General features: G+C 36.6%; 6 protein-coding genes across 6 annotated transcripts; 4 read left to right on the top strand and 2 right to left on the bottom strand.

Annotated features, from left to right (window-relative positions):
- Positions 1-238: 238 nt before the first annotated feature.
- On the top strand, positions 239-6667 carry PRCAT00000784001 (ATP-dependent RNA helicase; the record flags this gene model as incomplete). Its single annotated transcript, XM_062956698.1, has 1 exon — positions 239-6667. One exon carries the CDS (start codon positions 239-241, stop codon positions 6665-6667), a length of 6429 nt encoding a protein of 2142 aa, XP_062807614.1.
- A 163-nt stretch (positions 6668-6830) lies between these two features.
- On the top strand, positions 6831-7943 carry TRP4 (anthranilate phosphoribosyltransferase; the record flags this gene model as incomplete). Its single annotated transcript, XM_062956697.1, has 1 exon — positions 6831-7943. The coding sequence occupies one exon, from the start codon at positions 6831-6833 to the stop codon at positions 7941-7943; it is 1113 nt and encodes a 370-aa protein (XP_062807613.1).
- A 291-nt stretch (positions 7944-8234) lies between these two features.
- On the top strand, positions 8235-11255 carry PRCAT00000782001 (uncharacterized protein; the record flags this gene model as incomplete). Its single annotated transcript, XM_062956696.1, has 1 exon — positions 8235-11255. One exon carries the CDS (start codon positions 8235-8237, stop codon positions 11253-11255), a length of 3021 nt encoding a protein of 1006 aa, XP_062807612.1.
- Positions 11256-11323: 68 nt separating this feature from the next.
- On the bottom strand, positions 11324-11935 carry CTA6 (Cta6p; the record flags this gene model as incomplete). The annotated part of the gene is made up of 1 exon (XM_062956695.1): positions 11324-11935. One exon carries the CDS (start codon positions 11933-11935, stop codon positions 11324-11326), a length of 612 nt encoding a protein of 203 aa, XP_062807611.1.
- Positions 11936-13079: 1144 nt separating this feature from the next.
- PRCAT00000780001 (uncharacterized protein) lies at positions 13080-13427 on the bottom strand (the record flags this gene model as incomplete). The annotated part of the gene is made up of 1 exon (XM_062956694.1): positions 13080-13427. The coding sequence occupies one exon, from the start codon at positions 13425-13427 to the stop codon at positions 13080-13082; it is 348 nt and encodes a 115-aa protein (XP_062807610.1).
- Positions 13428-13899: 472 nt separating this feature from the next.
- STP1 (Stp1p) lies at positions 13900-15342 on the top strand (the record flags this gene model as incomplete). Its single annotated transcript, XM_062956693.1, has 1 exon — positions 13900-15342. One exon carries the CDS (start codon positions 13900-13902, stop codon positions 15340-15342), a length of 1443 nt encoding a protein of 480 aa, XP_062807609.1.
- Between the last annotated feature and the right edge of the window lie 331 nt (positions 15343-15673).

The following is a 15673-nucleotide window of genomic DNA, read 5'->3' as shown; positions in this document are numbered from 1 at the left end:
AATATGTTATTACACTCAACTAAGCATTCAATTAATCTATAATCCTTTACATTTATATATCATGAATATAAACTCATTTCTAAAGTTCGCTTTTCGATATATATAAATAATTTCTAATTTAGTGACACAAAGCTGATCTTAACATAGAGATGAGGCAACAATCATCGCTGCTAAACACAACCTTTACTTAGATTTTTAAGCAAATATTTGATTGCATAACTGACCATTTGTAAGAAAAATGGCTGGTTCCAAAGATTTTGACAACCAATATAGGTATGATGAAATGTCAAATAAGGTGCTTCGTCCAGGACGACGATTCAAAGATAATGACGAAGATACAACACCAGTATCATTAGCGGGGCATGTATCGATACAAGATATGGGTACACGAGTGGTCAGTGAGTCAGTACAAAGGAAGACAAATTCTAAAAAGACATCAAGAAGTAGCGCTAATGGTACGACATTTGAAGGGACATTTGACAATTCATCATATCATCCAACTAATGAAGAAACGTCACATATTTTTAATCTTATAATTACAGAATTGGGAAAAGTTCTCTCAGATCAAAGTCACGAAGTTATAATTTCAGCTGCTGACTCCGTTTTGGATGTATTAAAAAATGACGAGATTTCAGTAGCAGAAAGACGTATTGAGATCAACAAACTTCTAGATATGCAGATAGATGATTCTCTCTTCGAAGACTTAGTTGGATTATCAAGACGCATTAACGATTACGGTGATCAAGTAGCAAACCAAGAATCTATTGAACAAGATGAAGAAAATACAGTTGCTGTAGCTTTTGAAGATACTGATGAAGAGGACGGTGATATAAAAGAATCATTTGATGAAGCAGAAGTTATCCTGCCATCCGAGGAAGCAGAAGTCGTTCCTGAGGTTGATACTAAAGGTTATAACGATGAAGTTATATTGAAATTGAATGAAAAGAAGAATGAAGAAAAACTTCCTTCGATACCCTTACATACAATTGATCGTTATTACATTCAACGAGAAATATCTAAGATTTTGCCTGATAAGGACCAGAAAGAAATTCATAAGGTCGCAGAAAGGATCTCAAAGGCTTTGAAAAACTACGAAATGACTAAGAGAGAACTCGAAGATGAAATAATGGATGCTCTAGATTATGAACATTTTAGTTTTGTTCAGGTATGCATGGAAAATCGTTGGAGATTGTCATTCAAGTTGAAAATCATTGATGCTGACAATGATGAATCTCTTAAAAAAGCACTTTATGATGACATGAAGAAATTAGGGTTATACGATTTGTTTTCGGAAATGACTCTTGGCGGTGAACATAATATTCCCGTCAAACGAAAACTATCTAGCAGTGATGATAAGGAAAATGACTTCAATAAAAGACTGAAATCAGATTTAAAAGAGCGAATGCCAAGGGTTGTTGATTTGAACAATTATGCGTTTGATCAAGGATCTCACTTGATGTCCGTCTCAAAAGTTAAATTACCTCAAGGATCTTATCAGCAAAATAAAAAGCTTTATGACATAATAAGTATCCCAGCACCTCAACCAGCACCATTAGCGAAAGATGAAATTTCCATCAAGATAACGGAGCTTCCTGAATGGGCACAACCAATTTTTCCTAGTAATGAAACATTAACGCTTAACAGGATACAATCCAAGATATATCCGAGTGCGTTCAAAACTGACGAAAATTTGTTACTATGCGCTCCTACAGGTGCTGGTAAGACAAACGTAGCCATGTTGACAGTTCTAAGGGTTATAAATAACTTTAGAGACTCGGCTACTGGTAAAATAGATATTCATAACTTTAAAATTGTTTACGTCGCTCCATTAAAGGCTCTTGTTCAAGAGCAGGTTCGCGAGTTTCAAAGAAGGCTCACGCCGACTTTCGGAATTGTCGTGAATGAACTTACGGGAGATTCGTCTTTAACTAAGCAGCAAATGAATGAAACTCAGATCTTGGTCACTACTCCAGAAAAGTGGGATGTCGTCACACGTAAACCAAATCCTTATACCGAGTTGGTGAAGTTGATTATTATAGATGAAATTCATTTGCTACATGATGAAAGGGGCCCAGTTATTGAAAGTATAGTTAGTAGGACGTTGAGACAAATGAGACCCTCTGATGATTTGGTGAGGTTAGTCGGTCTTTCTGCAACGCTTCCTAACTATGAAGATGTAGCAAAGTTTTTGAGAGTTGATTCGAAGAAAGGATTGTATTATTTTGATTCTACGTTTCGTCCGTGTCCTCTAGCACAACAATTTATCGGAATCAAAGAAAGAAAGGCCATAAAAAGAGTCAACGCTATGAATGAGGCATGCTACGACAAGTTGATTGATAACTTGAAAGACAATTATCAAATTATTATATTCGTCCATTCAAGAAAGGATACATTTAAGACAGCAAAGTGGCTCAGTGAGAGACTTACTCAAGATGAAAAATCTTTGAACCTTTCCTCAGGTACAAATGAGATCTTAAAGCAAGAAGCAGAAATAGTCGATAATAGAGGTTTGAAGGAGATCATAGGCCAAGGCTTCGGAATACATCATGCTGGACTTAAGAAGGACGAAAGAAACTTGGTAGAAGATCTATTTGCACAGGGTCATTTGAGGGTTTTGGTCTCAACAGCAACTTTAGCTTGGGGTGTCAATCTTCCCGCTCATACTGTAATAATCAAAGGAACTGACACTTACTCTCCTGAGAAAGGTGACTGGATCCAATTATCACCTCAGGATATCTTGCAAATGCTCGGAAGGGCAGGAAGACCAAGATATGATAAAAATGGTGAAGGTATCATCATTACCTCTCAAGACGAAATTCAATACTACTTAGCTATTCTCAATCAGCAATTACCGATAGAATCGCAATTTATTAATGATCTTCCTGATGCATTGAATGCAGAAATAGTACTTGGAAGTATTGAGTCTAGAGAGGATGCAATAAAATGGCTAGGATATACATATTTATACATAAGGATGCTCAAGAGTCCTAAGTTGTACCGAGTTGGTCTGGAATATTCTGATGACGATGATTTATATTGGAAAAGAATGGACCTAGTACACTCTGCTTTACTTATTCTTCATCAAAATATGCTCATACAGTACGATTCTGAAACAGGGAAGCTTAAATCAATGGAGCTAGGAAAAATCGCTTCACGCTTTTATATCAACTACGAGACAGTGAACATGTTTAATAATCAATTGAAACCTTGGTCTAGTGAAATTGATATCTTAAAGGTTTTTTCACAAGCTGGTGAATTTCGCTTCATACCCATAAGGCAGGAAGAAAAGTTGGAAGTGCAAAAGCTATCAGAAAGATGTCCGATTCCGATAAAGGACAATCCTAGCAGCCCACTAGCAAAGGTCAATGCTTTGTTACAAACATACATATCTAGGCTATCTTTAGATGGTTTCGCATTGATGTCAGATATGATATATATTACACAATCAGCAGGTAGATTGTTAAGAGCCATATATCAAATTGTGCTCAAAAAGAATTGGTCATCTGTTACAAAGACAGCCCTTGATTTATGTAAAATAGTTGAAAAGAGAATGTGGTTGAGTAACTCTCCTTTTAGACAATTTGGAGATTTGGTTCCAACAGAAGTCATCAGGACAACCGAAAGTTCTCTATTACCTTTTTTGAACTATTTTGATCTCTCTGCAGAGGAGCTAGCGGAATCGGTCAATTTGAGAGCTAATAGTCAAATCGCATTCAATTTGCTAAAGCAATTCCCAAGACTCTCTCTTAGCTATTACGCTCAACCTATTACACCAAATCTTATTCGAGTCCAAGTTGAAGTCTTACCAGAATGGACATGGAACCCAAAAATACATGGAAACTTCCAAACATTTTTAGTTATCGTAGAGGATTGTGATGGTGAAAAAATTTTACAAACTGGAGACTTGACAGTCTCAAGGAAGCATGCCCAAAAAGAACACTTATTAGATTTCACGCTTCCTGTAATGGAGCCATTGCAACCTAATTATTTTGTTACTTTCATAAGCGACAAATGGTTACATTCTGAATGGACAGTACCCGTGATGCTCTCTAATTTAACATTCCCGAAAAGAATACCTACTTATGATGCTTTGTTAGATTTAGAGAGTGTACCTACAAGCGACTTGAACTCACCGGATTTGATTCAGACATTCCCATTTAATTACTTCAATAAATTCCAAACACAGGTTTTCCCATCCCTTTTTAAATCTAATGAAAATATCTTTATCGGAATCTCAAAAGGTGGGGGTAAAACCGTCTGTGCAGAGCTAGCTATCCTAAACCATTGGATGCAAAACAAGGGTAGGATAGTCTATATCAATCCGAGTCAAGAAAACATAGACGAACTATGCGTTAATTGGAAAAAATATCAGCATTTGCCGAATAAGACCATTAATAAATTGACAAATAATCTTTCAAAGAACATTCGACTTTTGTCAACTAGTCATTTAATCTTAGCAACGCCTCAACAATTTGATATGGTATCACGAAGATGGAAACAGAGAAGATCAATACAAGCAATTGAACTTTTCATAATGGATGATTGCCACAGTGTTGGAAATGCTCTAGATGGCTACGTTTATGAATCAATTATTTCAAGAATGCGTTTCATATCCACACAAGTTGACACTAGTATAAGATTCGTTGCATTGTCCACACCTTTATTTAATTGTAAAGATTTTGCAGATTGGCTTGGGTGCTCGAAATCGAACACTTATAACTTTGACCCTGCAAGCAGATTTAATAGAATTGAGGAAATCAGACTTCAACCATACAGTGGGAGCCCCTCTGAAATTGCATCGCTACCTAATGATCCTTCATATATGTTTCTAAAAGAAAACATGGACAGCAGTTCCTTAATATTTTTGCCGACAAGAAAGGATTGTATTGAAGCTGCTATTTCCTATGTCGAGCTATCAAGGGCAGAAGATTGGGATATGCTCAAAGTTCATCCGAGTAAGCTCGATCCTTATGTGAAAAAAGTCAAAGACAAGGAATTGAAATATTCTCTTGAATATGGCATTGGCCTATATTACGTTGGAATGGACTCTAGAGATAAGCTCATCGTTGAACAACTATTCGCTTCGAATACGATATCTTGTTTATTAGCGGCTAAGGGCACTTGCCAATTTGCACCTTTTGCAAATAACGTTGTTATTTTAGGAACTAGAGAATTTGATGGGAAAGAACAGAGATTTGTCGATTTTACGATCGCTGATATATTGGAAATGATTGGATGCTGTAAAGATAATTTGAATAACGCATCCAAGATTCTTGTTCTAACCACCGCATCTAAGATTAGTTATTACAACAAGTTTTTAGTAGAGGGTTTACCTATCGAAAGTCACTTGAACTTGTTTATTCACGATTGTTTCATGAATGAAATTAGCTCGAAGGTCTTTGAAAGCAGACAAGATTGTATTGATTGGATTACTTTCAGCTATTTTTATAGAAGACTCCAATCCAACCCTAGCTTTTACGATGTTAAAGATACGTCACATTTAGGAGTATCTGAATATTTGTCAGAACTTGTTGAAAGTACGTTGAAAGATCTCGAAGATTCAGCATTGATTGAAACAGAGGTAAATGATGAAGATCAGCAAGGTGACGCGGAGGATGAAGAAGAAGATGAAGAAGAAGAGGACAGTATCAATCCTCTCAATGGTGCCATGATTGCCTCTTACTATAATACTACATATGATACGATGAAGGAACTACAAAAAATTGATAATAAAACGAGATTAAAGGGTATATTGGAGGCTATTACTTCTGCAAGTGAACTTGAGCTGGTTCCGATTAGGCAAAACGAAGAGTCGATTCTTTCCAAATTATATAGCAAGGTTCCTATCAAGGTTACAGAGCCAGACTATGAATCCCCTCAATTTAAAGCATTAGTTTTGTTGCAGGCACATTTTTCAAGGCTCCAGCTACCTGTTGATTTAGTGTTGGATCAAAAGGCAATACTTCAACGAATTTTGAACGTACTCTATGCCTCTATTGATACCTTGTCCGGCGAAGGCTACTTAAATGCTATACATGCAATGGATTTATCACAAATGATCATACAAGCAGTTTGGAATAAGGACAGCCCTTTAAAACAGATTCCCAACTTTGATAATGAAATCTTGAGCAGATGCTCCAAAGCAAAGATCGATACGGTGTATGATTTAATGGCGATGGAAGATGAGGAACGAGACGATGTTCTTAGATTGCAAGGTGAGAAATTGAATGACGTGGCCGAATTTGTTAATAAATACCCTAACATCGACATAACTTACGAATTAGATTTGTCCAGTCCTATTTCCTCAAACGACTCCAAACAACTTAAGGTCGTATTAGAGAGAGACGAGGAGATGGAAGATGACAGTGTTATTGCTCCGTATTATCCTTTTCCAAAAGATGAAAGCTGGTGGATTGTCCTCGGCGACGCTGATTCTAGGCAGCTTTATGCTATCAAGAAAACGACAATTAACAAAGAATTACAAGCAATTACTTTAGAGTTCACAATACCAAACCCTGGTCATCACAAATTGTCAATTTGGTGTGTCTGTGATTCTTACGTCGATGCTGACAAGGAAGTATCATTCGAGATAGATGTTGTACCTGGAAGTGACAGCGATGAGGATGATGATGATGATGATGATGGTGATGAGGAGGAAGAGAAGTAAGAACTTTTATTTATATAGTTACTAATAATACTCATGTAATATAATATTGAATATTTTGATTGTATGCCTCACTATTTTTCATGACTCAGTGAAAAATTCACGATATGGTGACATTACAGTAAAAGGAACTAATTGTACAGAGCTGGGCACAATCTTCTTCAATATGACAACCCCTAATCAGAGCATACTAACGCCATACATCAAGTCATTATTTTTAGATCCGCCTAATTTGACTCCTTCAGACTTGTCAATGGTCTTGAAATGTATATTTCGAGGAATACCATCAGACATTCAAACAGCTGCTTTTCTTACAGCCTTACGAATGAGAGGCTTGGACCATGAACCAGACTATGTTGCGGCAGCAGCAACTACCATATTAGAATTTTCTACTCCTATACCCTTAGAATCGTTAGATCCCAAGGGTTATGTTGATGTGGTTGGAACAGGAGGAGACGGACAGAACACATTCAATGTTTCGACATCTGCAGCGATAGTGGCTGCGGGCATGGGATTATCAATATGCAAACATGGTGGAAAAGCTTCCACGTCAAGTTCTGGATCTGGGGACCTTCTCAAAAGCTTAGGTATCGATCTAATGCAAGTGACACACAATACAACTGCACATATAGTCAAGAAGTCCAAGTTTTGTTTTTTGTTTGCGCCAGTATTTCACCCTGGAATGGCACAAGTGGCTCATATAAGATCGCAGTTGGGGGTCCCTACTATTTTTAACATTTTGGGACCGTTGATCAATCCGATTCCCTTACGAGCAAGAATTTTAGGAGTATACAGTGAAAAGTTAGGGGAGTCATATGCAAAAGCTGCTTCGGCTCTAGCCCTTGAAAATAAAATCCACGAGAGAACTATGGTTGTTTATGGAGAAGTCGGACTCGACGAAATTTCTCCTATAGGTTCAACAAAGTGTTGGATAATTGAATCTGACGGATCCATAACGAGGCTATCTATTTCTCCTGAAGATTTTGGGTTACCAGAACATCAGTTGAATGAAGTGAAGTCTGGTTCGCCTGAAGAGAATGCTAGTATATTGCTACATATTTTACGCCAAGATTCACATATATACAAACTCCATGAGTCGGAGAAGGGTAATCACCCCATTGTTGATTACATTTTGTTGAATAGTGCTGCGTTGGCCGTTGTATCGGGTTTGTCAAAGTCTTGGGCAGAGGGAGTAAAGTTGGCGAAAAATTCCATCACTTCAGGAGCTGCATTGCAATCATTAGAGGATTTCAAGAGCGCCATCAGTGAGGTATCTTAGAAGATTATCAACACTTAATAGAGAGAAGATCTTGTGACACAAAATGGATTTTATTTTTCGTTTTTGTGTCGCGCTATATATTTAAATGAAAACAAATAAACATCATAAGGTGGTAAGACGTTATAAGTATTTAAAGACTAAGCTCGCCTGCAAAATATAAAAACTATCGGTGTCAATATAGTTACATACTGTATATTTGTCCCGCCTTTGTTTCATATAGACGTCAAAACATTGAAGAAAACAAAACCCAACACTGTTGATTAAATTCAAATTCATCAACAAAACGCGGACATGCTTTCTAGTAAAAAGCTAATTGGCACACCATTGAGGCGAGGAGAAGGGAATGGGCCCACTCGTGGCCAAGAATTTACGCCTATTGGTGGCAAGCTGAACTTTGCTGTTGATAAAAATAATGCTTTCCATGTAGAACAGCCAAATGTGCGTGGTAAAAGGGCACTTTTCATACCCATCAAGGAAGATACAAAGGCATCGCGCCGTTCTGTTCTCGACTCAAGTTTCGATAATACGATAGATAATTTTGACAATACGCTTGGGTCGCTTCATCTGCCATTGCGACCAAGCAACTACTTCAATAAAGCAGATACAGGCGTCAACCTCGACATAAACAAAAATGGTAGCGTTTCGCACTTGAAATCATTACATCCTCTAGAAGACCATGATTTAATCGGTAATGGATTACCGTCTATCAGAGAACAAGAAACACGTTTTCGCAGAATTGAAACTGAAAATTACAATCTCAAAATAAAGTTGGCAACGTTACAAAGGTATATCGATCAAACCCCAGAAGAGAATAGGGAATTGTTAAGTGAAAATATTAGCTTGAAGCAGCAATTGTTTGCAAGTAGCGAAGAGGCTGATCGTTTAAGGCAATTGAATAGAGATCTAACTAAACTGGTGGACAAGGAAAATTATTCTGATCCAAATGAACTAGAAAATGCTGTCCTCAAAGCAAAGTCTGAATATAAGGATCTCCTTCGTGAAAGAGATACTCAGATAAGAGACAATGAGGCTCACATAAAAAGGCTTCAGGAACTTGTTGAAAGTAATAGAAGAAATGCAGATGAAATAGATGCACATGGAAGTGCGGAGAACATGTCATTAAAAAGAACAATAGAGTCATTACGGGGAGACTTGAGAACATTCGAATCAGAGAATGAGGAATTGAAAAAGGTTACAGCTTCTTTGAATGATGAAATCGAGAAATTTATCGAGGATAAAAGATCATTAAACGAGACAACAGATTCTCTTAAGAGACAAAACTCAAACCATAAATACGAATTGAGGTCACTAAATGAGCTCATTGATAACTTAAAGTATGATCTTTCAAATAGCGAGAGTGAACGTAAAGCCTTAGAAAGCAAATTCAAAACCCATGTTGAAAAATTGAACGTTGATTTGGATGAGGCAAGGAATGAACTTTCTCGCTGGAAAAAGAAGACTAATGCACTGAACGACGATAGAGATTACATTAAAGAATTGAATTCGAAAGTCTCAGAATACGAAGAAAAGTACGGGACCATTAAAAGCAAGTCCTTAGAGTCGGAGCTTAAAATAGATATGTTATCGAATGAAAACCAGAAACTAGAACGCAAACTTCATCGCGTGGAAGAAGACTTGAAGGAGAAGGAGAAAGAAGAGTATAGTTTGAGGAGTCAAATCAGTGCTTTGATTAAAAAAGGGAGGTCTTTTGAAAGCGCTACGGTTCTTGAATCGCAAATAGAAGATTTGAAAAACAGTGAATCAAAACTTATCAGTCAAAATAAGTCATTGAAAAGCGAGATCGATGAGTTAAGGGATCAATTGTATCAAAATAATGTGGGAACGAGTTCTCAGGCAACGAAACTCAAAGAGGAACTTGACGAGAACCGAAATAGGATAGAGTATTACGAAAAGGAGTATGATTCCTTACAAAATGTTTTGTCTTCTGTTAAATCTAAAGCGGATGCGTTAGAAAGAGAATTAAAGGAAAAGAATAGAATTGTTTCTGAATTAAAATTGGAAATTAACTCAAAAATACCGGACTCATCTGCTCTATTGGAGCTAGAAAATGCCACTAAAAGGAGACTTGAAGTCGAAAGACTTGCAATTGAGAGAGAAAATACAGCACTCGAAGCGGAAGTGAGTAGATTGAAGTTTGAAATTCAAAGATTGAAGCAAGAGTCAGATTTAAGAAGTACTGAATTATACAAGGACTCTCATCTAGGTACAGAATATCATAGCTTGCTCATTGAGAACCGTGAACTTCAATCCAAGTTAAGAGATTTTAATTCAAATAGACAGGAGGAAGAATCTCGAATGGAACAGAGGATAAAGGATATCGAGCTAAAATATCTCACTGAAATCTCTTCCAAAAAGTTGGCGATTCAACAACTTGAGTCACAGGTATTTCACCTCAATCAGGTACAGGATGAAAAAACAAAGCTTATCAAACAAAACTCAAACCAAGATTCAAAGATAAAGAAACTAGAATTTGATATTGAAAATTTAACTAGAGAATATGACTCCGAAGTTAATTACTACAGACAAAAAATGTCACTTTTAGAATCTCAGAATGTTAATAGAGAACGTAGCGAATCGTCCATTGTTATGTTGTTAGAAAAGCAGCTCGAAGATTCGAAGAAGATTAGAGATGATCTCAACCTCAAACTCTCAAGTTCAATGTCCAAAGCTGATGACCTGAATAAGAAAGCGAGTGATTTAGAAAATAAGAATGACGAGCTTCAGAGCCTTATTTCTAAAATAGAAAGCAATGTGAAATTTCTCAAAGCTGAAAACGAGAGATTGGATATAAAAGGAAGAAGATCACTAGAAGAAATCAAAACTTTAAGTAAATATAATTCCAATTTGGTAGAGAAGATTGAAAACTTACGAAGAAAAGAATTCTTTTCTAAGGACGAGCTTAACACAAGGTTTTCTAAAATTGATCTAAATTCCAACAAAGGGGAGGTCAATTTATTAGGTAATGAACTCAAATATTATAAAGCAAGGTTGCACGATTTTAACTTGAGGGCAAACGATTTGGAATTTATGTATTCATTTATCATCACATCAATTGAAAACTCAAACGACTTGATTAAAAAGGATTTAAAGAAACTTGTGGGAGTTGGTTTTTATCCTAATCATTCCTTACACCAAAGAAGTAAGAAAAAACTAACTTTTTCGATAGTCGCTCAGTTCGTTCTATCACTTATCAGAATGAAGAGAAGAAGCTCGAAGGCGAACTTGAGAAAGCTAAAACTCTTTGAGTTGAAAAATGAAATCGAAAATGATAAACTTTTGTTGATATCATGATCAATTTATGTATACTACTGTAAATTATAGGACACGAAATATATTCCTAATATAATGCTAAGAATTATTTATCTTGTCATTCGCGTAATCGGTGTTTGAAAATTGTTATCGTTAGAAGGCTGTCTCGTTTTCGTCATTCTTGGAGTTTGCAACACTGGCTGGCTAAAAGAATTCGACCTTGAATTTAAAAAGGTGTCATTCAGATGGGTGAAGTTTAAAAAGTCATGATTTTCTATCTGCAATCTCTCTAAATTATCTGCTAATGTAAATCCATTTGACATGAATTCGCCAATAGTCAATCCTTCATCGCCTTCAAAGTCATCATAGTTTTTGCTCTGGTGTTTAGTGTATAATGGGCTCAAAATAGTCCTATCCACGTTATCAGGATGCAGTTGGTCCGAAAACTTCTCTGTTATGTTGAGGTCATTCCATATCTTTTCCTTCAATAATTTCCTTTTATTTTTAAGACTTTTCAACCCAAAATTCATTGAGTTGACTAAGAGATTATTATCATCTTCTTCTTCAAAGAAAAAATTAGGATATACGCTCAACGTAGTATCGAACAATATTTGAGTATCAATGTCGTCAAAAGGTATAGGCTCATCTTTCCATTTCTCAATGTAAAGAACCTGATTAGGATGGTTTATATGTACGTATGAAAAATTAGAATCTCTGGACATCTGCTGATAATAAATCAAATTCAGTCGATCAAAATACAAATGTATAAGCTCAACACTAGCCGCTTATAATTTTACTGTAATTGTATGCACTTCGATTATGTTGTTCAGGCTCAGTGAGTTAAATGTAATAAAAAACGGTTACCAACTTATAAACGTACTGATAATAACGATAAGATGTAAACAGGTTTACTTTTAATTTTTATTGAAGATGCCACAAAAATGATCTCAACTTTTATACTGATGATAGCCTATCTTAGCGAACTCTAAAACTAATGCTTCTGTTCAAATATTCCAGGTAGTGCGCTTGATATCTGACATCTTATACTCATAGTTCATGTATGATTTGAGTTTCAAGAATTATCAAATTATGCTGAACGTTATCACTTCCCGAATTTCTTACTTCAAAGTAAGATAGTGGTCGAGACTTGAAACCAAATCATGAACAAAGTTTAGAGTGTAATATACGACAATCTTTGTAAAGCCTACGAGGATGATGTTAATGAGCTTTCAGTAACGTCGGTATGTCTTATCAGGCTTAGCCTTAACAGCTGTGACTTTCCAGATACAAGAATATCGCCATAGACAAGCCTGAATTTTGGTTGCAACTAATAACGGCTCTTCAAGTTAGGTATATCCTCACATCGATTCAGTAGATTAAAAGAGATTGTCTTTGTGCGGAGATCACCGCGAGAGCCCGGGGCTCGAGTTTTTTCAAAGAACCGTGTGAATTGCGTTATCTGAGACATATGGCAGTCTAACTCACTTTTGGTCCTGTCTTTTGGTCCTCCGTGAGCCCCATACGCAATGCCGTATATTAAAAAAAGCACGAGACATAACGACAAAATACTACAAGATGTCAAGCAAATAGAATTGAAAAAGATGTACCCCAAACTGGTATGAAGAACCGGATAATTTTCACTTTGACGTGTGATTTATTATTTGGGAACTATCATTTCGTCATACTATCCACTAGGAAGCGCAAGTCCATTCAGGCACATTTTATTCTTTAATTAAGATCAGTGATAAGAATCTCTGATTTCAAGTGAGGAGAAGACCTTAGCTACATGATCAGGATCCCAATGTAACCGAGTTACATATTACTTAAAAGAGATACCCTAGGAGATTCCGATCCAGAATACGCCCCCTAATACAAAAGGCTATTGTTTAACGGAATGTTGTTGAAGTGCGGAACATCGTTCCGACCTCCTAGATACGACCAACAATAGCTCGCAACTAACAATTCATGGCAATAGAGAATCCAATACCGATTAGATCTAATATTGGCACACAATACAATTAGAATAATTACGAGCATTCTAGTGTGTAAGGTCGGGCGTAGGGATATGAGATATGTTACAATCAGAGGCGATCTTATGAAAAGCTCTATCTGACTACGTCTTAGTTTTGAAAAGATACCGGAAATATTCGTTGTAGACATAGCATTTTGACACTTGTAAAATACCTTTGATAAGCGAAAATCTTTGCCCCTCATGAAGCACTTCTGATGAGCGAGGATCAAGAGATCCTTCGCAACCCAGTCAGGGTCCCCAAAAGAATATACGTCCTCTCCGAGTTTGACTTACGAGGTAAGTCTCCACCAGAAAAAGACCGGCTTTTTGTGTATTGTGTCAGAAGAGGATTAACTGTCGGGATGTGGAATTGACAAAAACGGTGGCTCTCGCGGGTTTACTCTTTTTTAGCCTAAAAAGAATAAGAGATAAAAAAAAACAGTGCCGTACCATACAAATTTCAGTTTTAAAAAGATATGACGAGGGATTTTAATTGGATAGTGGAATAACTAAACAAAATTTCTAATATTAATCATAGAATTCCCAGCGTTCATCCCCTTTAATCAGCACCATCAGAAAGAATTCACTTTTTGCTCAAATTATATCATCTAATAGCGAAGTGACAGGAAGAACTGGGCGAATATTCTGTTGGATAAAAAGAATTAGTATGGCAAGATGTTTTTAACTCTAGGTTTGATCAGCGATACGCCGACTAAATTAAATAAAAACATATTGTCAATCAAGCTCAACATTTTTAAGTTCTTGAATAGTTTGATTTACGAAAACTCTTTTCAAAAGAAGTTGTTTCCGCCTCTTGGAAGTGCTAAGATTTTGGACTTGTCAAACACATTACTCAGAAATGGTCCAAGAAACTGTGCCGCAGATGATTTGGACTTAAGTTTAGAGGGTCCAAATGATCAAATTGAATTTTTCAATAACTTTGTGTTTACTGAAAACACGCATGATAATAGAGCTTCAACGTCCTCAGCAAGCACGTTTGTCACTAGTGGTGAATATCACTCCAACGAGAATACGGAAAATTATTATTCCGGAGAGCATATCGAAGGGGATGAATACTTATCAAATGGACACGATCAAGATAATCATGGCTTTCCATCGTATGCAACTGATAATCAGTTTAGTTTATACCAAGGGATTAATTCAAAGTCCATGATGGCTTATGGTCATAATTTCAACATGAATATGAATATGCTTGGAATAAATAATAACCCTGGTAACGTATATTTCAATGATTTTGATAATCATAATGTAAAAGCTGTTGGTCAGAATTCAGTTTACAGTTCATCCCATGAGAGCTATTCCAGCCCTTTGGACGAAGAGTTATTCAATAAATTTAATGGAGGTCCCCGCTCACATACGAGACAAAATGTTCAAGTAGCGATCAATGCAAATGAACAAGACCAACATACCAAGAAAAGGAAATCGTTTATGGATTTGCAAATTCCATTCTCAACAGCAAGCCACCAATCTCTGCAGTCTCTGCAGTCTCTGCTTTATGATGTTGGTAAGATTTTCGATGATATGATAGTTAAAGAGCATTCAAAGTTCGATTATCCACATCATCAAGAAAAAAATCGGTTTGATGGATCATTTCCCGGTAAGAGAAAATATAAGAAAGCAAAGAAAATGGGATCTGAAGGTAGTAATCAATCTTCAGGCACATCGGCGAACTTGTTGAGCTTTGAATGTCCTCACTGTGAAGCCAAGTTCAAAGTCAAAGGTTATTTAACTCGTCACTTGAAGAAGCACAACTCTGCGAAGGCATTTGTGTGCCCATTTTTCGAGGAACCTACCGATTCAACTTCTGGTAGCAAATGCCATCCCACTGGAGGCTTTTCACGTAGGGACACTTACAAGACGCATCTCAAAGCTTTGCATTTCATTTATCCGCCAGGAACCAAGTCTAGTGAAAGAAATATGATAAGCGGCAGATGCGGTGGTTGCTTCAAATTTTTCGAAGATAATTGCAAATGGCTTGAGTCACACATTGAACCCGGTGAGTGTAAAGGAGTAGCCGGTATTAAAAAGCCAAAAGACGACTTGTTGGAAATAGACGGTACTGCACACCATTTTGAACAGCATCACATCCATCGCTAGAAGGTGGAAGACTTTACCTAGCAATAATATCAGTCATTCTATCTGCACATCAGCACTTTCTAAAATTTGCAATTCAGTTCATAAATCGTGATAAACGTGGGGAGATTCAATTCAGTTGTGTAGTGAGCATATTGACACCATAGGTTCTAATCTAATCTTTTTAATTCAACTTGTGCTATAGCTTAGATTTAATAATATAATACAGTGAGAAAGTGAAACAAATCCCGTAGGAAAACATGGTTCTAAATAAGTTTGATAATCCACCAAGGTGGGCAGCCATTAAGTTAAATATAGCAATAGGCTCTATTACGTCGCTGAAACCGGCCCTTCA

This window comes from Priceomyces carsonii (assembly GCF_900007245.1).
Source record: "Priceomyces carsonii strain CBS4050 genome assembly, scaffold: Debaryomyces_carsonii_scaffold_1, whole genome shotgun sequence".
In the NCBI taxonomy this organism is placed as follows: Eukaryota; Fungi; Ascomycota; class Pichiomycetes; order Serinales; family Debaryomycetaceae; genus Priceomyces; species Priceomyces carsonii.
The sequence above is the reverse complement of the archived record's forward strand: the minus strand, read 5'-3'. Positions and strand labels throughout refer to the sequence as shown.